A 25,461-nucleotide genomic window follows, 5' to 3' on the forward strand; every position below is an offset into this window, starting at 1 on the left:
TGAGGAAACTTCCAGAAGAGCTTCCTGCTAGTGCAGAGGAGTTCAAGGGACTGCATTGTTTAGGGGTGGGGGGGGGTGGCCCAGGGGTCTGGTCTTGTGTGCTGGGAGGTTCGAGATAGAGTGTGGAAGGAGCGGAGGCTCTGGAGTCAGACGGACTCTAAAAAGTGGGTAGAATCATTGTGTTTGACATCTCCAAGATTCTGGTATCTCAGCTTTTGAGGTTTACACAAGCTCAAGGGCAACTTGCCCAAGCAACAAAGGAAAAATAATAAGAAACTAAAAAAAGGGGGCGGGCCAAAAGACCAGTTGTCCCTCACTGGTTTACCAACACCTATTACAGGAGAGACGAACTCAGCTGGTGTATAAATTACTGTCTATTCCCATTTGTACAGCCCATTTTTTTTCAAAGATTTTATTTATTTGACAGACAGAGATGACAAGTAGGCAGAGAGGCAGGCAGAGGCAGAGAGAGAGAGGAGGAAGCAGGCTCCCCGAGAGAGCAGAGAGCCCAATGTGGGGCTCGATCCCAGGACTCCGAGATCATGACCTGAGCCGAAGGCAGCGGCCTAACCCACTGAGCCACCCAGGCGTCCCAGGGCTGTCCCTTTTGAGCTCCCATGCAAAGATGTCACCTGAGCTCACCTGGCTGCTGGGAGTGTACCCTGCCTGCTGATGGGGAGAGTGGAAATTTTCGTTCTGGCTCCAGGGGGTGCCTGAGACCCAGCATATCCTCAGGGTCACTGCTGACTGTGGCCAGAGGCATCATCTCCATGTGCAATCTCCAGGGGACTCAAGGGAGAACAGTCAGGGGAGAAGAGGGGTGTGAAGGGGGTTGACCCGTTGAGCGCCAGTGGATGCATAACCTCATTTGAGGGTTGAGGCTAGAGGCTCACCAAGACACTGACACCCCCACTGGCTCTGTGTCTGAAGCCCACAGGGACCTTTCACCAAAATGCATATCCGTTAGCCCCATCATGGGCTTTGTGAATCAGCTCCTGTAGGGTAGGACCCAAGAACCTGTATCTCATCACACTGCCCAGGTGGCTTTCATGTAGCCAATCCTTAGACTAAGGGACGGGTCAAAGTCACAGTGCTAATCAATGGCAGACACATGACATCAGATGCTGCCCCTCCCCCACCGCATCCCCGCCAGCACACAGCATCCCACCCGGAACAAGGACGTGCATGGGGAGAGGACTTGTATGGAGACATGGTGGGCAGCACGGGCAGCCTCCAGCCTCAGCACAGGGCAAACGCCCAACTGGCAAACACTTGCTTTGCCCAGATACCTCACAACGCTTCTTTTTCTTCCCTCTCCCTTCCCTCCGCTCCCCCTCCATCCCTCAGGCTGTGGCCAGGCTCCCGCAGAGGCAGGCAAGTCCCATCCCCCACGACCCATTGTAGTCCTCCCTTGTCTGAGCTCACTACACACGGTCAATTCCACCTGTGACACGCTGTCTTTCCTGCAAATGTGTCCTTCAACTGCTCCCCTGCCCCTCTTCCAATTTCTGCCAGATTTATTTCGGAAATGTTTCCATTTACCGCCTTAGACCTTCTGATGAAAACCACTTCTTCCAGAGCACCAAATAAAGCACGGGTGTCAAACGAATGACTCTCTAGTTCAATCCCGTAGCTTTGCTGTTTTCTTGAGTTACGAAGATAACGAGGAGACACAATGCTACGGATCCTAGAGTCTCTCCCATCCAGAGGCGGGTCCTGTGAGCGGGAAGACCCCTGTGTTCAGGGAGGTCTGGATGGAGAAAGGAGGAGGGAGATGTGGGCACCCCAAGAGGCCCTCTAGGCTGTGGACAGTGAAGGGGACAGATGGAAGAGAGAGAGGAAGAGGCAGCAAATAGGAAAGATCAAAGATATGACCCTCCTAGCTACCCTTTCTGCTGTGCCATCCCAAATCCATACAGTGCCTGGCCGAAGTGGAGTTTTTATGGAAATCGGTGAAGAGGTCAAGGTTTTTGTTGGGTAAATAGGAAGTAAAGCAGATGTGCAGGAGACGGGGGAAGAAGGGACAAAGGGAGACATCAGAGCCCTTCCTCCTTGTCCTTTGCAAGCCTCCCCGTCCCCCCAGAAAGAACAGAAGAATGGGGGAGAGGGGCCGTGTTCTTTCAGGGAGCAACAAACTGGAGAATGGTGGCCGGCAGCCAGGGGTTTTCCCCGGGGCAGGAAGGCCCCCCCCCAGGTCCTTAGGAGCTTCTTCTCTACTTTGACGCCATTGCACCCGGAGTGGCGTCAGCTTGTGGCTCAGGCTAGGGACCTAACAACAATGTATACGTTTTTCTGTGGAAAATGCAAACAAAGTTCCAAAGAGCCAATACAAAAATCTCTTAAAACCCGGTCTGTACCTGCCCTTGAAGGGCCGCAGGTGCGAAGCAGGGAAGCCTGACTGACGCGATGAGGTCCCCCGGGGCAGACCAGCCACGGGACAGCTTCGGGAGCTGCCCAGAGCTGAGCCCCCCCCCTTGTCACGGCCCCGCAGCCCCCCTGGCCCTGGCAGCTGTTCAAGTGCAGCCCTCCTGCCTGTGAGCCGGAGGGGCTCCCCGAGTGTCGGGGCTGCTGTGCAGCTGTTCGGGGTCACCCCAGGGCACCCTGGGAACGTGTTTCCCCTGTGAACTCGGTAGGATGTGTATCTTTGCCTCAAGACAACAGTTTCTCTTTTGTCAACACATCTGAGCAACAGCAGTTGCTGTATTCTGTCCCTCCCTCTGCTTCCACCGATGGGAACTGAAAGGGGCTCGCCCCCCAGCCCAGGAGCGGCGACGCTCCCTCTGCGACGTTCAGTGAGTCTTTAAACACCACCGAGTCCAAACCAAAGCCTCTAGAAGGTCCTGCGTCCTTTCAGTTCCTGATATTTTGGGTTATTGGTCTCTCGAAGGCCCCAGCTTCCTTTCCTGCACTTTCCCTCCATCAGGGGAACATTGTCACTGCCTAGGGCCCAGCCTGCAGCCACTCGTCATGACTTACACATTCATTAAACACCTACTAGGGACTCAGACCTCTAGGCCCATGGGCTCATCCCCACGTTCCCTTGGACCCAAGGCGGGGAACTGTGCTCGTTAAATAACTACAGCATGTCACGTGCTATGCCATTCTTGTTGACGCGTGTGACCCCTCTATTCCTTACAAAAACCCCCACCGCAGGTATCAGTCAGTTCATTATACAGACAAACAGAACCCAGGCGCTAAGAGGTTAAAGAACTTAACCAAATAAAGAGGAAGAGTGGCAGCTTGATCCCAGGTCTGTCTGATCCTCAAACCTGAGCTCTCGCCGCGGAGCGTGGCCCAGGAAGATGGTTCATCCATGTGGGAAAAAACGTGCACGGACGTGTCGGGCTCCTGGGCCAGCAGATGGGTCCAGGCTGAGCTCTGAGAAACATGCTATGACAGGTGCTGATGGTGGCTCAGGAAGGAGCAAGGGGAGGAGTGGAAAATGTCCTAGGGATCCTGGCACTGGGGGCCGGGGCTGGGGGGCAGTGGCAATGGCAGGCGTGTGGAGCTCTGTGTCTGGGTCCGTGACAGCTCATGACCTCAGGATGGCAGCAGCTGGACAGCAGGAGGAGACCCCAGAGCTAGAGCTGCCATGCCTCAGCAGGAAATGCCAAGGGAGGGCTCACACTGCAGTACCCTCCTCGAGGATGGAGAAAATGGATAGGACCCCAACACGTGCCTATGGAGAAACCTCATGCAAAGTGACCTTTATGTCAACCTGGAGAGAGGTCTCGAGGGCTCCATCTTTTATCATTGGCTTGGCTTAGGGATATTTAAGAGCTCAGGTTTTACATTTATTTTGTGCTTTTTGCCGCCTTGAGGCATAAATGTTTTTCCATGTTGCTACATACTCAGTATAATTATCATCTTAACGGCTGCATAGTTCAAATTCCCAAAGTGGATGGCTCTATCTCTCTCATGCCGCCAAGGGGAACCTGGAAATCTAAACTAAGAAAATAATTTCCTAAAATGAATAAAATAATACATGAGGATGTTTATTGCAAAATTATTTATAGTAGCAAAAAAAAAAAAAATCCCAAACTGGGAACAATGGTTATGTCCTGCCATGAGAGGGTGGTTTAGTACATCGGAACTCAATGCAATTATGCAACCATTAAAATGATAATTACACGGACTATGTCACAACACCGAAAAAGCACATTTGCACCTAATGGGAGAAAAAACACAATAAAATTGTATCCGTGTGTGTCTACAATGATGTAAGACCAAGTGTGCCCGGGTGGGGGAGAAGGTTACAACGGACATGACAACTTCTATTAGGGTGGCTGGATGTCTAGGGATTCGTTTTTAGAAAATGTATTTGAATGCTGACATACCATCTTAACAATAAATAAAAGGTGAGTTAAAAAAGAAAAGTGCGCTATCGAGACATATCGCTAAGAGTGCACGCAAACTCTCCTTCCCAGAGGGTTGGAAAGTGGGGACTTGTGCTTCTCTCTTCGGGCTCCTTCTCTGCAGGGGGAGGGCTGGGCCCCAGTCAGAGCCGGACTCAGCTGTCAGACTTCGTGAATGTTCTCCGGCCCAGCCAGAGAACAGGCGCCAATGGGAAGGGGTTCAAGGGAAGAAGGCTGCAGGTCATCTCATGGCATCTGTCTCCTTCTCTCCAGATGTGTTCCAAAGTATAAAGCCACAGGCTGATCACCAGCAGGTAGTGAGCATGTCTCCTGGTAACTGGACCGGATTGTAACAGTGTTGTCGGCTTCCTTGAGCTACTGCCCCACTATCTTGGCGGGCAAGATAGGCAGAGCACCACAGTGGTCCCAACCTCCCTTGCCCCTTAGGGTTCCTGCTGGCTCAGAGGCCTCTCGGAGGAGGGGGGCGCATGCAGACAGAGGTGGGGCCACCTCAAAGGCCTGACCTTGTTGGGCAGCCTGCCCTCCCCGTGGGGATTCTCCCTATTCCTGGAGGCCTTCCGCCCAGAATGGAGAGCAGCAGCCGGCCAGGCAGGGCTCTGTTCATGCAAATGAGGGACCGAAAGGTCCCGGATCCAGAATTGCCCACTAGCTGTTCTCCTCGACTGCCCTCCTGAAAATGGGGGCATTTCTAGGGTGCTGGACAAAGGAGGGGCTCTGGGTCTACAGGGGCCAAGGAACAGGTGCCTCCAGCCATCTTCAGTCTTTGCCACCTGAGAACTGGTGTCGGGGTCTATTCATTCTCTTCAGTTCCCCTCGACCCTGGGTTGCCCGCTGGCCGCACTTTGCTCTGACATCTGGCTTCATGCAGAAAGAGGAGGGTGACCCCTCTCCTAGCTGGAGCTCTGGATGCAGGGACATTCAGGGTTGGAAGGACATCAACCATCTCTGTTTTGACGCCTCGGGCAGGTGGGCCACCGCCACCTGAAGCCTGATGCCTCCTGCATGGCACCAGCCAGCTCGCTCTGGGATGCCTCCAGGGGCGAGCAGCTTGCTCTCTGAATGAGCGTGCTCTGGCTTCCAAAAGTGGTGTCTGTTTAGGGATTTTAACCTGTTCCCATTGCTACAATTCCTCCTCCTCCTGCCAGCAAATACATACAAAGGGCTATGTTCTCTTGAGTCCTTCTTCGGGGGAACACACCCACTTCTTAGCTGACTTCCCGAAGGTAGGGTTTGGGGTCCCTCCTGCAGCCTGGTGGCTATCCAGGGACGCTGCCCCACCCCTAAGCCCCCACGGTGAGGGCAGAGGGGCAAAGCCACCACCTCTATCCAGAAGCTCTTCCTTGATGAAGGCTGCCTGAGATCCTCTACAGACCATTCTAGCATCTTCACGTCCCCTCCTTCTCATCCGGTCGTCATAAAAACCCTCCAAGGTAGCCATGGCTGCTCCCATTAGATCCACTGATCAGATGGGGAAAACCGAAGTCTTCCACAAACAGCAAACCCTGGTTCAGGACTTTGAACAATAAGCATGTCTGCCTGGAGATTTGCGGGCGGAGTCCGGAGGTTCTGGTCCAGATCCTGGCAGTCAAAGGGGCCTGCGGCTTCCTTAGGGGCTGTGGCTGGGCCCGGGCTGGGCCTGGCCCGGCCCTCTGTGCCTGGGTGAGTGTGCCCGGACCCCAGCTGTGTGGAGTCGCGGGGGCCTCCAGGTCCGGGCCGGCTGCTTGACACCGGCCGCCACGCTGTGGCGTATGGCGCTGGGAAGCCCTCCCGAGCCACGGGGCGTCTTGTCCCTGTGGAGGTGGCAGCAGGCCCAAGGCCTGCGGAGGGTCGAAAATCCTGGGAACAGAGCCCCGGCCAGCCTAGCCAGCACCTCGTTACGAGGCCCAAAGTTGGGGGGGCACTTCAGGAACAATGTTGTTTATTTTTCTATTTTTAAACACGCTGGAGGTCTCTGGGGGCACAAATGGAGTTATCAGAAAAGACATGAGTGAAATAAAGCCTCCAGCCAGCGGGCTGAGAAGGGCCCTTGGGAGCAGGACTCTTGAAAAGCTGAGATGGGGTTTGTTTATCTTAGACTCTATGACTGGGACCCGGGTGCCAGACAAACATGTCCCCAAGCCCGCCACAGCCTGTTCCCTTGGGTGCCGCCAGGGAACTCGGGCGCAAGCCACACTTTGAAAATGGGCCCATCGGTGTCCTCTGCGGCAGGGTGGAAGGACGTTCCACCTCTGGAAGGAAATCTGGATTCGCTTCTCATCTCGGTGTGGTGAACAGTGTTCTCAGGGGCAGAGAGCCCAGTGGGGCGAGTGCCCACATGGCACCCAGTCCCAGCCTTCACCCTGCCACCGGCTGGGCCTGCTGCCAGATGGCCCCACCACCTCCCCGAGTTTCCGTCCCTCACCGGCAGCGGGGCTGGCCACTCCTGCTTCGACTCCCAGGTGCCAGTCACAGGGACAGGCAGTGAGATAATGTGTCTGTTACCTAGGGAGGGCTGGAGCGCGCATCTCACTGGATCCCGAGATGGCCCTGAGAAGGGGACTTGTCGTTCCCATCTGAAAGGTTAGGAAGGTTAGGAAGCCAAGCCTCTGAGGGTTTGGGCGACTTGCTGAAGCCTTCAGACCCAGGCCTGCCTGCTCCGCGATGCCAAGCCTCTCAATTCTCTCAAGGGTTACACATCTGCTCTTGGGAGGTCAGGGAGAAATCATGAATCATGGCCAGAGCCAATTAAAGGCCCAAGTGGCTTTGCTGCATGAGAAATACCTTGGAGAAGTGAAAAGCGTGGCTAGAGGCAAGAGGAGCAGGACTTGGGGACAACAGGCCTGGATGTGTGTCTGACCTGGGGACCAAGCAGGAGCTTCTTCCCAGGGTCAGTGAGATGTGACACATGACGGGGCAGGGGGCCGCTTGCGATCTGCACAGGAAACAAAACACCTCCCCCGGGCTGCCCCCGGAGGATGAGGGGTTGAACAAAACTCACCCGGATGAGCGGTGGGGCGTGCTAGCCCTGACCCCCTTCCAGGGGCAGAGAATGGAGGGCCCCTCTGCAGCACCTCCCGTCAGGACACACTGGGGGCTGGGCTCCCCGTGGCCACACCCCCGCAGCGCCCGCACCCAGGCCCCAGTTTAGCGCCGCATCATCCACGCCTTGCCCTGGGGTCCACATAGAAAGTTGAGGCCAAAGCTGACCCAAGGCCAGTCAGTCAGCAGAGGGAAAAGCCCCAAGGGAGCCCAGCACCATTCCCCACCTTCCAGGCTTTCCTAACCACTTGTGTGCGAGGCCTGATCACATCCATCTGGAAGATAAAGGACACTGAGGCCCCAAGGTGAGCAAGGACATGTGCTCAAGGCCACCGGTGTCAGCCCCACGACCCACGCTGGGGGCCAGAGCAGGCTTTCTCTTGCTGACTGCTCACCCGCCGCAGAGCTGGCTTCCCACATCATGGAGCTTTTTCTGAAACCAGCCACTTCTTAATTCTTTGGCTGAATGTCTAAATACGGATTTTTGCCAATTCTGAGCCCTGCTAACTGATGAAGTTGTCAGAAAAAGATCTAATGATGCTTGAAAATGCAGGGAGAGAGCCAGCTGCCAAATTGCCCTCCCAGCTCTGACTCTGCCTCCGGGAGTCGGGACCCTCCCCGGGAGAGGAGGGGGGAGTCATCGATGGGATGGGTGGGGGAGACTGCGGCCCTTCATCAGCTGTGTGACTGGGGTTGCTTAAACCCTTTGCTCCTCTGCCTCCCAGCTCTAAGTGAGGGTAAGAACTCCCTCCTCACCAGTTACCCTGAGGATTCCATGAGAGGATGTGTGCATGGCTTCCCGGCACAGTGCCTGGCACAGCACGGAGTCCAGGCAGGCGGGGAGGGCGGGGCAGGGGGCCCAGCTGGCCTGAGCTCTCCCTTGTGGACCCCAGGAGCGGACCATGGTGGCCGAGCCTGCAGCCCTGGGTCTTCTCTGGGGAGGCGCTGGGTCTCTGATCAGCACCCAGTATTTATTTTGGGAGGGGGGGCTTGGGATCCAGCTTCCTTCTCTCCTATGAGATGAAAGGCTCAGAGTGACCTCATGGTCTGGACGGTGGGGCTTCTGGGTCGGAGCCTGGGAGGCTGGGCTGGGGTGCTCGCAGACCAGGGCTGCCCCTTTGTTCTCTCTTCTTGCTCAGTGGAGTATTTGTCCCACTCTGGAGTCTGGGCAATGGGGGTGGGGCAGGGCTTGAGGACTTGGGATTCGGGCAATTCCCAGGCCTGCCACGGGAGCCCGAGATGCTGGGTTCTGGGAGGGGCCCTGAAGAAATGAGCTGGGACTCAGTATGGGGCTCCCCAGTATACGAAACACACAGTGTGATCTGTCTCCAAGGAGGGCTGGGGAGGGCATCGTAGCTAATGATGGGAAAAGCCATTCCTCCCTTGGTCACCCACGGTTCAGGCCACCAGCTCCTTCCCATGCTGCTTCCTCCTCCGGCCGTGCACGCACCCAGACACGTGCATGATGAGCTGCTCGGGGACCCTGACTTCATCTGCCCCCAGAAGATGGAGAAGAAGGAACAGACGTATTTTTGTGATTGTGTGGTCTTGGGTGGAGCTTTGAACGTCCCACAGACTCAGTTCCCTCATCTGTAGAATGGGACTGTACCTCTGTGCTTTACGGACCCACTGTGAGAATCATATGCAGGAGAACATGCAAAGGGGCTCATGACCATGAAGCACATCATTCTGGGCAGTAGACGTTTGGGGCTGGAAAGCAGAATTGCTATAACCATCCAATCTGCTTCCTTTGTTAGCAAGCCAGGGAGAACAGCGGAGCAGGAGGGAGGGCCCAGGGCAGTGGCCTAAATACAGCCTGGGGATTACCCCTGGGTCCAGCTGTCCTGGCCCCTGCGGTGGGTGATCAGACACCCCCTCTGGCATGCAGCCTGCCCCTCTGTGCTCCTGGCTCTGCCCTCTGGCTGAGTACCTGTGCTCAGAGGACTACCCTGAGGTCAAGGTTAGGAGCAGGCAGGTGGTTCCCCCACCAGGGAGCCAACCTCAGCAGGAGCTTCCTTGGGAGGAGCTCAGACCGAGAGGCATGGCACAGAAATGGTCTAGTCTGAAGCAGGAGACCTGAGTTCCAGCCTTGGCTCCACCTCCCCTGCGACCTCACATGTGCTGTCTGTGGGCCTCAGTTTCTTCAGCTGTAAGGTCTGTCCATCTTCGGGAGGGGTCCTGAGCTGGTAGCCACGCAAAGGGCTGACAAAATTGATCCAAAAAATGTACCAGGAAGACTCCCAGCGTCCAGGCACTGCCTTCCCACCATCCCCATCTCTTCTTGGCTGGACGGGCAGAGGCCAAGTCTCTCCAGGCATGCCATCTGCCATGGAAAAGGGGCTCGGGAACCCCCAGGCCTCTGGGCCCCCTTCCAGCCTTCTGAAAGAGGAAGCAAGAGGGTCATTTATAGCAGCAGAGATTTCACTGGACGAATTGCCTCCCCCTCCTTGACCCTCTGCTCTCCCAGCTGTCAATTCAGATAAAAACTCAGCTGGCCAAGGCTGCTGGGAGAGTTGACCTGCAGGCATTTCTGGGCCGATCCCCGGCCCTGGACCAGCCGCAGGACAGCTCTAGGGAGGTCCTTCCAGGGAGGGGTGCCTAGACGTGCCTGGCTACCCCAGTGGTCATTCAACAGCCTGAGAAGAGGGGAGGAGACTCTGACAGAGATGGCCAAGTGTCTTGGGCTGGGTCTCTCCAGGTAGCACTACACGTCTCCCTCCACCCCAGTAGCCTGGATGTACCCATCTGGGACGGAGCTCTTGGCATGGGGGTCAAGGATCTGAGCTCCGCCAAGCCCCCATGGTTTGTGATTCTCCTGTTTGTTCCTAACGCAGAATTCCATTAGCAAGGAAGCCCCCGAGACCTCACTCAGTGCACAACGCACGGGAAATAATAACTACTTCTAGGATAAACAGCTGAGGACCGGATGTGAGAACCCTGCTCATCAGGCTGAGTCCGCAAACGTGTCTCAGCTGTGGGAATGTCGCCTTGGTAATGAAATCAACTGGACAAGCAGTGTCGTTTGCCAGGGGTCCTGGGGAGGGTGGGGCTCCCAGAGTCTCCTGGCTCAGCTGGAGGGTGAGGTGGGGACAGGAAGGAGAATCAGCCACCCAGGAGCTCTGAGGACACCAGCCCAGAGGAGCATTCGCGAGGCGGGGAGCGGGGAGCAGGACGGCTCTGGGGGCAGCTGCTGCGGCGCGTGGCATGTTCTGAGACAGCTACCGGGAGGGGAGGCTGTTTTCGTAATGCTTTACTGATCGTCAGGAATGCAGGTGTTATTCCTGGGTAAAGATGACGGGTTGAACACTTGCGTCTATTTTCACTCTCTCTGACACCCACTACAACTCCAGTGAAAGGGAGTTTTTTAGAGGCATCACCCACAGGAAAACAGAGAGAACGCAGAGAACAGCAGTGCTCTGACACACACAGGAAGGCGTAACTGACCGGGCAGGCAGGAGAGGGCCCCACCCTGAGCGCCCAGTGAGAGAAGCTGGTTAGCAGCCTTTCCTACATCCCAGGGTCCTTGAAAGGCTCTGGAACTGGAAGCACCTGGAAACACTGGAAATACACAGAGGTCGGAAAAGGACTCATTAAAAGTGTGTTGAAAGCTTTGCAGTTCTAGTCCCCTCCGCTGGATGCTGGGTGGCTGGTCCTCCCCAGCTCCTGTACCAGACTGGAAGGTTGTACACTGGAGAGTCTAAGAGGGACTTTCTGCGTGGCGGGGGGGTGGGGAGGGATCAGTCATGTTGAAAACTGGGGATTAAATAAATAGATAAGCAGAAGTCTGACACCCCAGCAGCCCTCCTTTCAGAACTTTCCTGCCCTCCTCTCTCAGGAGACCTCAAGAAATGGTCATCACGCACTGCTCTGTCTCCGGGGGCGCTCCCAGTCGAAAGCTTACCCAGGGACTCCAGCTTTGACATAGCCCGCTAGCAACCAACCCCTACTCTCCACTACAAGCCCACGGTTACCAGATAGCCAGGGAAGGCCTCTGACACAGATGATGGAGACCCAAGCAAGCTGGGGGTGTGGAGGGGTGGTGAGGCACCAAGGAGAAAAAATCGGATAAGACGTTGCATCCAGGAAAAAGAAAATACTATTTTTAAATGGGGTAGGGAGGGGGGAAGGAGACTTTGGAAATTAAAAGCATAAGGGCAGAAGTGAAAAACTAAATTAAGGTTGTAGATAAAGTTGAGAAACTCTCCCAGAAAGAGGAGCAAAGAGATGAAGATGAAAAATGAGAGAGGAGATAAAAAGTAAAGGGCGATCCCTGATGTACAACAGCAGGATATTAGAGTTCCAGAAGGAGAGAACAAAGAAGACACAAGGGGGAGAGTTATCAAAGAAAACAATCCATGCAAACATCCTAGTCCTGAATGACAGTTTCCAGACCAAGCGGGTCCTCTGTGTGCCCGGTGCATGGGGAGAAGGACCCACACCACCTCGCATCGGTGGGAATTTCAGAATCCCAAGGCCAAAGAGAAGAGCCCACAAGTTCCCAGAAAGAAAAAAAATCGAGTTACAAAACAAGGTCAGGAAACAGAAAGGCTTTGGACTTCTCAGTAACAACAGCGAACACTAAAATGCACCTAAGTGCTGCTTTCCCAACGCCAGGGAAAATGACAACCAGCTGAGAGGTCAGTTCCACATAAACTCTCCATCAAGTGCAAGGGGAGAGTAAAGACATCATCAGCCACGTAAGGCGTATGGAAGGTGGCAAGACATTTACCTCTGCGAGCCCTTTATCAGGAGGCTACTAAAGGATGCGCCACCAAAACAAGGGGCTATGCAGAGAGAGGAAGACAGGGAAGGAAGATCCAAGGGAGACGTGACCAGAGTCTAGGACAACAAGGACCAGGCTTAGGGGGCCACCTGGCCCTGTCTAGAGCAGCTCTGAAGGCTCCAAGAGAAATTTCTTCGAGAAAGTGGAAGGTACAGAAAGCGTCTCTGTTCTGAAAGCCTTTAACTAGAGGAGATTTTTAGGTGAACGGTAGATAGGTTTGGTGTCGGCTTAATGATAAGTACACAGAAACTTAAGCAAAAACAACGATTACATCCAGGAAAGGCGACAACAGAAAACGTGCAGACAGAGAAAAGTAACCGTAGTCTATTTCCTGGCTCAGCTCCGAGTAGCATATGTAATTATTATCACGTAAACATCAAATACTGATCTAATCAAAATACTTATATAGCTACATTGGGGGTGATGTGGGGGATGGGAGTCATGTGGGGGATGGGAGTGACTTGTGGGATGGGAGTCATGTGGGGAGTCATGTAGGGGAGGGAAGAGCTGAACCTCTTCTCTAGGGGGAGGTCAAAGGTTGAGATATTAAGAAGGGGCCATAAAGAGTACTCTCCAGAGATATGAAGGCAAGAACCAAGAACCAGCTAAGAGCCTCAAATGGTTTCTTTCCAGAGAAGGGAATTGAGGGTGATCCCCAGAGGGCAACTTGACTCTTGGCATGCATAAATAATTTTGATTTAAAAACTAAAAAAAAAGGAAAAAATCTTAAATTTAAAAAAAAAAAAACACGTTCCCCTCCCTGCCTCTGCTACGCTGGTCATTTCTCGAAAGCCTGAATAAGCATGAGGACTCCTGATTTGCGGAAAACCTTGGGAAGGGGTTCTTGGCCAGCTAGTCTAAGGAGCCAGGCCCAGCCTATCAGCAGGCATCAGAAAGGTTCAGAAAACCTGGGGACAGCTAGAAACCAAGGATGTTGGAACCTTGGAACCACACCCACAGAGCCTCCTGACACCTCAGGCAGTTTCCTAAACCTCTCTGTGCTTACAGAGTTGATGCTGGGGGGAATGGTAGTGGAGGCCAGACTGGGCACCAGACCACCTGCCCTCGGGAGCCCTGGAGTGGGAACTGGGGAGAGGCCAGAGCATCGCTGTTCCAGCCTCCATCCCAAAGCCTGAGACCTTGGGATCTGCCCAGATTCTACCACCCGCCGTCCTGGGCCCGGAAACCAGAAACCCAGGTCACACTGCGCCACTTCTCATCCAAGTTTACAGAAAGCAAGATCATTATTTACAAGAACAGAAACATTGTTTTTAAATACACCAAAGAAAGCCGCAAAGAGAAAACAGAAATTTCTGAGTGAGAAGGGACCACTGTGTCCCCGTCATCTGGTTTTTCCCACTGTCCTTGGCCGCCCAGGCCATTCTCCTTCCTTGCTCTCTGCTGACCAACAGACCCTTCCCAACATTAACCAACCCATTTTTCCACCAGTGAATCCAAGTTAAGAAAACAGGACTCTCTTCCCAGACCACTCAACCCCCTGAGCCAACTTATAGCTGTACCGGGAGCTCCCTGGGGCCCAATTCTCACAGCTTTTTCCAGAGATGTGTTCTGGGCAGTGTGAGTCATGCAGCTCCCATCATTGGGCCGGTAGAGGACACAACAGGGACGCTCAGGCCCCCATCCCCCATCAAGCCTCTCCTCGCTCATTTTGGGAAGCAATCTTCCCCCTTTGACCAAGATTGGAAAGACATGGAGGGAAATTTAGTCCTAGATCTAAATCCTCCAAAGCTGGTCTCAGGACCAGGGACGACCCGTGACAACGTGCTTGATAGACTGGTGGCGAGAGTAGAAACATGACAAGAGATGTATATGGAAAGAGCCGTTCTCGCGCCTGGGATTAGCTCCTTCTTGTATTTTTGCTCTAAAATGAACGTTTTTAAAAAATGAAATGGTGGTGATTGTGGATCACATCGTTTTTAAATGTCCTTACTTGGCAAAATTAGGAAAGTTGGCATCTCTAGCTAGTTCTTCCTCAAAAAAAGAAAAAAAATTTATTTTGGAAATGATATTGGACTATGAAAAGTCCGAAGTCTGAGACGTACCGTGGTCACCAACACAAAAGAGAGTAAGAACGTGTCACAGGGCCAGAACCACTGGCTCAGGTAGTGAAGAGGGCACCAAGCACAGGGTCAGTTTCTTGTTCATACCTAGGCGTGCACTAGAATATCCCAGCTAAATGCTTGTCGGCCCGTTTCGCGCCCGGCGTGATAGGGAGCTTGTGCTCGCTGCACTCTTCCTCGTAATGTTGAGAAACTTGCATCCTTGGACCCAGGGCCACACCTGGGAGCACCTAGAACTAGGCCTCACACCTGCAGGGAAACAGGCCCCGTGAGGCTCCCCTCCCACCCCTTCCTCTCTGCCTGGTGTCTATTTGCTTCCTTCCACTCTGATTCATGATTCATTCCTCTTGTGATGTGGCTTGCCTTAGATCGTATGGCTAGCAAGGGGAGTTTGAACCCAGCCCTTCTGCTCCTGGCCGCAGGTCCTGTCCCCTCGTTCTCTAGATGTGGCAGTAGCTTAGTGTCCTAAATTCATGAGATGGTTCTGGCTATTCAGAACCAGTTAGAAAAGGAACAAAGAAACCAAAATGGAATGGGGTGGGGGAGGGGGGTGGGGGGAGGAGGAAGCAACATACAAAAAAGTCAACGTGATCCCAAGAAACTCTTAATAAACACTTATGTATCTGCTTAGAGAAAATTAAGGAGGGAAATAAGGCAAACTGATCGTGATGATCGTCCCTTGAGGTGGGCTTCCTGACAGTTTTTAATTGTATCTTTGCTTTTCTGTGTTTTCCTACAATGATCTGGTTTCTAGTCACGCAACAGAATAAAATAAAGGCCACTTAGATGGGTGAAATACGTAATATTAAAAGTAGGCTTGTCCCAAGACCCTGTCTCCATTCTCAGCCGCTGTCCAGCTTGGGGGTCCAGGCTGCAGAGGTGGCCCAGGCAGGTGCTCCCTGCCCGCACCCCTGCCCACCACCCTCCCTCCACCCCAGGTGCAGAGGACCACAGTTTAGCCCTGCGCATGCTGATACACAGCACAGGACAAACACGCTGTCTTACCGACAGGGATTCAGGCTTAGAGGGAGAGGTCCTAGGTGGAGTGATGGAGCTGGGCCCTGACCCAGCCCTCTGGGTCCAGGCCTTGCTCCTTGGGAGCTCAGAACAGAGACCCCAGGCCGGACCAGGTTGTTCTGGGGCTATGCAGGGTGCTGGCCCACGCGTCCCCCAGCACTCTCCACGTCAGCCCTCCAGGGCGGGTCTTTGCCAGGCGCTCCCCTTGAGCCCCGAGGGTACCTTGCCACCCCAGGCACACCGTCAGCACCGAGCCAAGCCCTGATCAGAGGTGGAGGCCCTGGTTAGAAGTGGGTCAGAGCCGGTCCAGGCTCTGCAGTCACCCGGCCTGAGCAAGGTGCTTCCCTCTCCGGGTTTCAGTTCTCTGATGGGTAAAACCAGGGCAGAGAGCATTTGGCAGTGATAAGGCTGGGTGGCCTCCGGGTCTCTTTCCAGGCTTCGCATTCGGATACTCAGGGACTGCCCAGTGACACTGTCCCCAACCTGGAGAACAGAGGGCAGAAGCTTCCCATTCAGGCTGCCCCTCAGCCCAGCCCTGCGTGGACAGTCTAGTTCTGAGTGACCTCCCCACCCGCCCCCACTGAGGCAGCACGTGTGTGGGGGGTGGGGAGATGGAGGTGTGCCTGTGTGGGTGAGTGTGTGTATGAGAACAGGGGGTACCAGGAGGACAAGCTCCCCATTTTGTGTCTGGCACAGGCAGATTCTCCAATTATCTCACCTTTTTGAGTATTGGGCTCCTTCCCTCTCGGAGACCCCAGCTCTCAGCTGCCCCGACCCCCTTCCCCTCAACACCCTTTCCTATACCTTTGTCTTCTCTGTTCTTGCCTCCATCTCAAGTACCTAGCTCTGTGCTCTTTCTCTGTCTCTGCCCAGAACAAGGTCTGTCACTTCGGAGAGGCCACAGAACCCGCATTGAATGCATGCTCCTTCCACCTGTGAGGTCTCTCCCACCACCCGCCCCACCCGAGCCCCTAGCCCTCTTCCAAGAGGTGCCCACAGCTCTCAGGCCCATCTTGTTCCAGACAGAAGTGAGGATGGCCTCTCATTGCACAATGACAAATTCAAACCATTATTCCTCTGAGATCAGAATGAAACATCAGGAAGCCTGACACCACCGTGATTAGTTAACCTGACGTCGTCCTTCTGAGTGCTGGACACATTTTAATTACAAATCTTAGATGTGATTAAGGAGCCCTTTTATGGTGCACCTTCGGGCTCTTCTAGGTGCTTCAGGGGAAGGGCAGGGCCTTTTCACATCAGGAACCAAAAATTTAAGATGGTACTTAAAGTTGGGAATGAGGAGCATTAACAGCTTGTGTCAGCACAGCCTTTAGAGTTCGGGGACCTTGGGGAGCCTTGGGGAGCAGAGGGAAACAACTCCCAGCCACCCCCACCATTCCACCCATTTCACAGGTGGGTAGACTGAGATGTGGGTTTGGACAAGGACTCTGCTCTGACAAGGGCAGGGCGGGTGTATGTAAACTGGGTATAAGGGTTATGAGATTTGGCCCAGGAAAGTGGGGAAATCCAGGAGAAGATAGGAACATTTGGCCCACTTCTCTCAGGTCAGGGAGGATTGGCTCCACTGGGGGGAGAGGAAGAGAGGGACAAGGACAGAAATGCACATGTCCTTCTTTCCTGTAGTCACACCTGGAGATGGAAGGAGGCAGCTTGGGACAACAGTCACTGGGCTCCAAGTCCTTTTCCTGGCTTCTCAGGGAAGAAACTGAGAAGGTTCTCAGTCCTTCTAGAAAAACCCTAGTTCACTGAAGCAGCCTGAGCAGAAAAGGGCTGAGGAGGTGGATGGGCGGATAGACTGGCGTGACACCCTAGCTTCCCCAAGGCCCAAATTGTTCTGCAGGGGATCCCGACCTTCCCACTTATCCGGCTTGCGGCATAAAGGACAGCAGAGAGAGCTGGCCGGTGCAGGTCCTCTGGGTGGGAGGGGTCGAGTAAAGGGTCAGCAGGAAGCTGATGGAGGGGGGCCCTAAGATAAGGCTCAAGAGGGAATCACAGACAGGCCCTGGAGCCTCAGCAAGACTCACCCCCTTCCCCAATGAGAGCAAGTGGCATTGTCTTCATGCACTTCAGTCCCTCACCTGAGAAATAGTGACAGTTGTCACACCTGTCCTGCCTCCAGGACTGATGTAAGGATAGAGTGAGGCCAGACGCATGTGAGAAGTGCTGGGAAACCATGCCCTGCGTGGTGGTTCACCAGCCCCTCTGGAGAGCCTGCCACCAGATGCCCCCAGGGCCACAATGCCCACCCCTCCCCCAGGATCCTCCACCCCTCCATGGACCCCAGTGGCACGCCCAGCCCCTCCCCTATGCTGCACTCACCCTCAGGGCTGGCAGGGAGCTGACCTGCTCTGTGGTCAGTGTTGCCTCCTTGTAGTACTTCCCAGGGGGACAGAGCTTCAGGAAGGTGTCATGGATGCTAAGAAGAGAGGCGGAGTGAGCTGGGGACAGAGGACCACATGCCCCTCTCCTGCAGGCCTATCTGGAGGAAGGGGACTTACGATTGAGTGACATAGTAAAGGCAGTTGGACATCAGTCCACGCTTCTAGAAACATCCTTGAGGATCCATTGTGCCCGGCCCACGTTGGGGTGGCGGGGGGGCGGGGAGGGGGAGAGGTGTGCAAAGATGAGCCGAGTGTGAGGAAAGGTACGTGAGTGTGCTCTATAGCACAGAATACACATGTGTTAGTCCTAGAATGTCAGAGCTGGAAGGGACATCTCTGGTCACGCAGTCCAGTCCCTCACTTACAGATGGAGAAGCCAGCAGGGACTTCGGGAAGCCAGCGTGCCACCCAGGCCAGCTGCCCAGCCCCGCCCTTGTCTGGGAGAAAAGACATCACACGGTGGGTGTGGCTGAGCCCAGATTAGAGCCCAGCCGGCAGGCAGAGCAGCCGAAGCCGGGGACCACACAGCCGCCCTAGCCCGCAGGTAGTCTCCAGAGACCACAGGACTAAGCCTCCGGCCTCATCTCCCCGCGATCAGTTGCCCTGCTGTAGGCCCACACCGGCCTGGAGGCTTTGCTTGTGAGGGACAGGCAGAGGGCGAGGTGGCTACGTGGCCCTATGGGAGGAGAGTGCAGGACCCCCAGGCCAAGAGAGCACGAGCCGATCCTCCTGCCCTCCTGCCCCATCCTGTCGCGGCTCCTGGGTCATTTACGACTAGCGACCAAGACAGCCAGTGGAGAGGAGACATGGTGGCCGGAACCCCAGACCCTGTGGTGCCGCAGCAGAGCTGTGCGATCTTCATTCCTGAGCCTGAATTTCATCATCCAGAAAATGGGCAATAACGAGGGCTGTGGTGGGGATTTGATGCGACGGGGCTGTAGGGCCTTCCTGTGACTGTGTGTGTGTGTGTGTGTGACTGTGCATGTGTGTGAGTGTGCATGCCGGTGGGGGTAAACACAGACTGGTGAAAAACAGTCTCTAGGGCCAGACAGACCTAGTTCAAGTCCTGAGTCTGCCACCTGGTAGCTCTGAGACCTTGAGCAGGGTTCTGATCCCCCCGCCCTGGGCCTCTAATCTCCCTTCACAAACACGAGACGAGGCGTAGAAACGTCAGCATGGTGCCTGCCTCTCCCGATCCCTGAGACTCTCTATGTCCCTGTCTGTGTTCCTGTCCTGCTGCTCAGGCACCCCGTGCCCAGACTCTCGGAGCTCAGACCTAGACCTTGATGGGGATGGGGGGGGGGTGCCCTCTAACCGGACCTGGGTCCCTGGGCCCACCCTCTCTTCTTCCCCTCATGTCCTTCACACTCCAAGTTCACCTCCTCCCCTCTCCTCCTTTCCTGCTCTTCTCCCCACCATCCAACCTCTCACCTCAGCTCAGTGCCAGGAGGCAAGCCCCCGGCCAAGCTAATTCATACTTGGGGATGAATGACTAACAGCACCTCACTGTCGCTGGCATCGTGGTGTCTGAACCCAGACGAATCTGATCGGTGGAAGTTAGGGACAGGCAACTCAAAGAAGAATTCAGAGGGTGATTTTACAAGTGGAGATTTGGAGTTAGAGAGGGAGACCCTGGCCAGGGCCCTGATCATGGTACATGGAGGCCCAACTCCAGGAGAGCTCAGAGCCATGATCTGTTCCCATTCTAGCCTCTCATGCTTTCACAGCTCACTGACTGGGAAAATGCCCTTTAGATCCCGGCCATGGGAAAGTGGCAAGCACTTCAGCTGTGTCCGTGCTCCTGTTCTGTTTTCCCACCTCCTGGCCAGGCCCCACTCCCATCTCTATGGTGCATCCCACCTCTCTTGCCCTGTGGTGTCCAGACGCTTCCCGTAGGCTTTGGTCCAAGGGAGATACCCACCGGAGACTGGAGGTCGTGACAGAGCCAGGTGGGGATTCGTCCCTCCCAACCCCTTCCAGCCATGGCAGGTGTTGGCCGTGTCTGCACGAGCCCTCCACCTTCCACAGCTCCAGCTCCCACTGGGCTCCTCAGGCCTTCCAGGCAGCAATGGCCAGTCGCTTAACTCCATGAGCTCAAGACCCCCAGCTGAGTATGCTGCCTGTTCCCCGATTCCTGCTGGAATGCTGCCAGATCAGTCAGGGGCACCCGTATGGACCATGATCCTTGTCCCACCAGCTGTGTGATCTGAGGCAAGTTGCTTGACCTCTCTGAGCAGAGAGACCTTGACTCCAATCCTAACTCTGCCCAACAGGGAGCTAATCCCCATCACTGACTCTGTGCTGACCCATGAGAAGGGCTGAAAACAGGAGCCAGAAAGGCGCATGGCTCTTCATGAAGGACAGGCTCTGTCAGCCTTGTCAGGGGCCCTGGACCTTCATCACCAGGGATGGCTCTGGCGAGTTCGGGAGGCAGCCGAAAAGCAGGGTATAGAATAGGTGAGGGGAAGCGTTCTCCAGGCAAGTGTGGGGGGCACTGCAGAGCACAGAGCAGGAAAGGAAGGCCAGCATCACTGGAGGGTCCAGTGGCCCAAGAGGGGAGGGGACAGTAAGATGGGGTGGCCAAAGCAGCCAGCCCTAGCCAAAAGGAGTGTTTCATCACTGTCATCATTAGAATTGCTGGCCTGAGGAGAGAAAAAGCAGACTGACTTTCAGTAAGCTGTACTAATTTTTAAGACTTCTCTGAGCCCCTGCACCGTTGTGGCCAGCGCCCAGAACAGATGGCTCCCTTGACCCCACCGGAGGTTCCCCACTGGGAGTGGCCTGCCATGAGCCGTCAGCGCTCGTGGGCATTTTTCATGGAACTTGCATGAGTCTTGCAAGGAAGGAGCCACTCTCTCTCCTTCACTGATGAAACGGAGGCTCAAGGAGGAGAAATAACTTGCTTCGGGTTACACTGTGGCACGTGTTAAATCCAGAGCTGCAGACCGAAGCTCCGTTCCTCGAAGCCCAGAAAAGAGGGGTGTTAGAGGCTCTGCTGGGGGAAAAGGGTGATGGCCACGGCCACCCCCTCTTCTTATTTACCAGGTCTCTGTGCTGGGTGCACTCACGCACATTTTCTCAATTTTTCCAACATTCCTGAGGGACAGGTGCAGAGGTGATCATGTCTAAAGAAGGGTAAACTGAGGCTCAGGGGGCGTAAGGGGTGTGCCCAAGGTCATACAGCTTGAGAGAGCATGGGGGCCAAACCCCACACCGAGTTCTTCAGCTTGTGCTGCTGCACCCGAAAGGATCCGCCCCACAGCCAGGTGCGAGTCTCCTGGCCCCGCCCCCTCAAAGCTTTCTGGGGAGGGGTGCTGTGGGGAGGGCCTGGCCTGGATTTCATGCCCTCCCAGGCCGCCGAGTGGGTGGGCTGCCCGCAGATGAATCGTGGCTGCATCTCGGCTGCCACAAAATGTTCTCCTCCTCCAAATATGGATCAGCAGGCTCTAAATGGAACTCTGAATTAATCACTAATGGACTCAAGAGTCAAAGCCGTTTGAAAAACTCACACATTCAGCCTGCCAGAAATCAAGGAGCCCGGGCTGTGGCTCTCTCCCAGACACAGGGAGGGGCTGTCTGCAGACTCCGAGGCCCAAGACAGGGGAGACCAGCCCCATAGCTCACACTCTGCCACATTCCCTCTTGTGCCTCAGTTTCCCCTCTGTAAAATGAGAGACTTGGTGACTCCCATTGCTCCCTCTGGTTCAGGCCTCCCATGGCTATTTCTATACCCTTCTCTGCCCCCTTGCCTCTGAGGCTCTACTTAGTGATATTCAACTGGGTCCCATGTTAGAAACACCCGTACCCACCCCGAGAGACGCTCATTCAAGGCCAGGATGGGGGCAGGACCTCTACATTCTATGAGCTTCCCCATCCCTCTCTTGCAGGCAGGACTGAGAACACAGCTCCAGTGCCAGGCTCCATCTCTCCTCCTCTCTTTTGGGCTCCTCTCTGGGGGGCCATGGGGTCAGTGGTCCTTTGCCCTACAGGACAGACTGCAGGCATTTCATAAATAGCCCTATCTTTAGCCTGAAAAGGTGGCTTTTATGATCTGCTCCTTTCAAGCTGTGTGGCTTGAACAAACCGCTTCATTTCTCTGAGCCAATTTCCTCATTTGCAGAAAAAGAGAGATAATAAAAGCATGAAAATAACAGCCAGCCCCTAGTAAGCACGGACCCCTGTGCCCGGGGCTGCTCTGACCTTTGACATGCATTTGATCATTTAATCATCCTAATAACAACCATGGGAGCTTAGCTTCCAGTACTTTCATGTCACGCTTTTTATAAGTGTGGGAACAGGCTCAGCAAAGAAATGCACCCATAGTCACACAGCTAGAAGGGGCAGAGCTGAGCCTCCAACCCAGCCCTTCGGCTTCCGGGAAGCCAGCTTGTAACCACGCTGCCTGCTGACCTTGACCCAGTGATGGGTGCTCCCGGAGGGCCAGACGCTAATGGCCAGGACAGGGCCTAGAGGCTGGGAAGTGTTGGGACCTCTAGGGTGCCAGAGGAAAGAGCGGTCCTTATGGCCACTTCAGCCTATGCGGGGGCTAGGGACAAAGCTTCAGGCTCCCCAAGCAGACCCACACACCGCCCACGATCATGACAGGAGCAGTCCCTGAGCAACACCGAGAAGTCCAAATGGCTCAGACTGAGTCAGGCCGACCTGGGCTCCAACCCCGGAGGTCTAAAGGAAGCCACAAGTGCCCTCCTGGGGTCAGGCCTCAGACGTGGAGTCTGTGGCCACGGCTGAAGATAAGGACCCGAATGGCCTGTGCGCTGAGCCCAAAGAGACATCTGGAAGTCAGGGCCTTCTCGGAGAGCAATCCGATCACACGTCAGGGAGGGCTGACTTGGAACTGCTGTGACAGGGAGAAGCTGTGACAGAATATCCCCACCGGCTAGACATTGAGGGTGGACAGACCCCTTCTTGGAAAACCCGGCCAAGGCAGCCCCGGACTGCGAAGGGGCTGGCCCCGAGACCAGAGTGTCACATGTGGTCTGACCTCCCGCTATGCGTCATCGGCAGATCTGGTGACTAGGCCTTCAGGCCTTTGTGTCCTCTGCACGGCACAGATAAGAAGGTGGGAAAGTAAAAAAAATAAAATAAAATGTGGGAAAGTATTGGAAGAGGGCAGAGGCACCCTTGTCCGGAGGCTACTCGTGTCTGTCAGTCTCTTGGATGCTTTCTTCAGCTGGACCGACCTCTCCAATGGCACCGTCATCCAGGCTGTATGTCTTTGTCACACTAATAGGAAAATCCCCATGTGTCTTTGGAGGCCACATAGGACAATTGTCCAAAAGTGACTGGGGTTTAGTCTCAGCTCCCCTGGGCCACTGTCTCCCTCGAGCACCACGTGCCATTGGCTCCCTCAGCCCCTGAGGTTGTCCCCGGGTGTGCGTCAAAGCCACCCCTCACCTTGCCAACAACACAGCCACGCTAAAGCTGACGCGGGCAGAACCCCAGGCCCCTGCAGGAAGCTAACCAGTGATCGGCGTGCGTGTGTGTCCTTCCACACATACTCTCTTCGTGTAGTGCATGTGTGTGTGTGTGTGTGTGTGTGCGTACATGTAGAACCTTTTGTTTTACAAAAACAGAAGCATCCTAGATACACCAGTATCTCTTTCCAAAATAACACCATTTACCTACTCATGCTAATGGAGCATGCCCTCCAGAAGTTTCCTCAGACAAGATGCCTAAGAGGTCATTTTTAAAAATAATTTGCATGTCAAAAAAAAATCGTTACTTCACATTCGCTCTTGATTACTCGTTTAACTAGGACTTCACTCTGGATTGGAGTTTTTCCCTGTGTGTGTCTTTTGTTTCGTTTTTGTTTTCTCTATGGAAGCTCTTCGCCTCTCCTCATGATCTCGGGTGTTCTGAAGCGTTATGATGACATGATCTAATGCAGAGTTTTAAATGCTCTCTTCAAACAGCCAGTGTCCCTCAGCTTCCAGTTCATACCCGACAAGTGAAGCTCGCCGAAGCCGGCCGGGGGCTCATCCCTGCCTGTCATGGGGCCTAGTGGTCCTGAGGAGAGAGCCTGTCCACTCAGCTCCACCCAGCGGAGTGCCTGTCTTGTGCCGGGCCAGGGAAGGGGTGCCGAGCGGCTGCAGGGCTAGAGAAGAAATCCCGTAAGACTTTTTTTAGTCCCCCGCCCTGGACCTGGACGGAGCACCCACACACCGTGCCGTTCACACCTCTGTGGCCCGGTTGAGGAGGGCATCGGCCGCCCTCACTCTGCCTGATGCTTGTCTTCTGTCTGGAGCCTTCCCTGCTGGACGGTCACCTGCATGACGACGGGCACCGCGGGCTGCTCCCTGTTACGCTCCCGCGGCCCTCACCGTGTCTGACACATGGCAGGCTCTGAAGAGAGGCTTGGAGCAGGAGCCAGGGCTTAGAGCCCATCCCTGTTTACCTGTTTCCTAAGTCCTTTCTCCTTCCCCGCCAAAAGGCCTCGTTCACTTCTGCGATTCTGTGAAGAAATCCTGCCTTGAAGCGCCTAGTGGCTTAACACCTGAGGCTTCCCTCAGCCCCACTGGGGCCCTGGCATCCTGGCGTTGGGGTCTCCGGGCTGGGGTCTGTCTCTGCCTGCCGGTCTCGTCTCCAGGGCCCCACAGCGCCTGGAGGGGCCACACTCAGGGACCAGTATGTGACCCTACCAGGACAAGCGCTCAGCTCAAGGTGGGGGAAAGGGGGCCCCTCGACTCACCACAGGATCTCATTTCTGGTCAGGAAGGTCAGGGCCTACAACAAACCACAGAGAGAGGTGACCTGCCTCCTCCCTCCGTTCTGGCCCTGGCCCCCTGGGGAGGGGGTAATTTCAGGGACCTGGGGAGGAGAAGCCCCTGCTCTTAGCCTAGATCCGGCAAAACAGAAGTACCCCAACCCTCAGGCCTCCAGCGGTGGCAGAGCAGCAAACCCCAGGCTCTGACCGCCTTGGGAAGGAGCATGCCAGCACAGACCTGGAGAGAGGGGTGAAGTTGAGACTACAACCCTGGGCTTTGGAGCAGCGGGAGACAAACGCAGGAGGAGGTCTTGGAGGATGGGTCAGCCTCAGGTGGATGTGGGTTTAGCAAAGGCGATAGCGCCTGCTATGCTGCCTGGGAAACACTCCAGCCTCAGGCAAGCATTTCCCACTCATCCCACCTGTCTCTGGGGGCTCCCCTCACCTTTGCCCAGAACATTCCACCTTATCTACCCACCTGGTATTCTTCCAAGTCCTCCCAGTGCATCTGATGCCTCAAACATTGCCCCATGCCAACCCCACGCTTCTCTCTGCCCAAGGGCTCAGCAGGGGAGGTGACCAGTGACCCAGTTGCCATGGTAGCCCACATTCCACCTTCTGCCCATCTACTTGAGCCTCTGAGTGGGCAAAGGGACAGATTCTCTGGGTTCTCAAGGCAATAGATGCCACTCTCCTACACAAAAAGGACAACCAGAAAGACAACCCAATAGTGGGATTGCGAGTCATAATATTGGCTGAAGAGTCACACTGGCTGAGTTCAAATCCCAGATCGGCCGCATGCTGACATGTGACCTTGGGCAAGTTACTCGACCTCCCTGCATCTTCATTTCCTCATCTGTGAAATGAAGGTGAGAATCGTGAGTTTGCCGTGAGGATTATTTGAATAATACAAGCAGCAGTGTTGGCACATTATAGGTGCTCGGTAATGTTAGCTCCTAGAACCACATTCCAAACACTGGGCCAGGTGTGGGGACACAGTGATGAATAAGCCTAGACTCCGACCTCAAGAGGTGACCAAAAGAGCACAGAAAAGGGCGTT

The 25,461-nt window shown here is 54.9% G+C and overlaps 1 protein-coding gene across 1 annotated transcript in view; it reads right to left on the minus strand.

Annotated features, from left to right (window-relative positions):
* Positions 1-24,976, minus strand: part of CIB4 (calcium and integrin binding family member 4) — a 48,201-nt gene extending 23,225 nt beyond the window's left edge. The window contains exons 1-3 of the mRNA XM_047745794.1: positions 24,880-24,976; positions 24,387-24,421; positions 17,616-17,712 (exon numbers count right to left, since the gene is read on the minus strand). Of these exons, the coding sequence (XP_047601750.1) occupies positions 17,616-17,712; positions 24,387-24,421; positions 24,880-24,933 (186 nt within the window). The 5' untranslated portion in view covers positions 24,934-24,976. The remainder of the gene's footprint in view (positions 1-17,615; positions 17,713-24,386; positions 24,422-24,879) is intronic.
* Between the last annotated feature and the right edge of the window lie 485 nt (positions 24,977-25,461).

This window comes from Lutra lutra, chromosome 9, assembly GCF_902655055.1.
Source record: "Lutra lutra chromosome 9, mLutLut1.2, whole genome shotgun sequence".
NCBI lineage: Eukaryota > Metazoa > Chordata > Mammalia > Carnivora > Mustelidae > Lutra > Lutra lutra.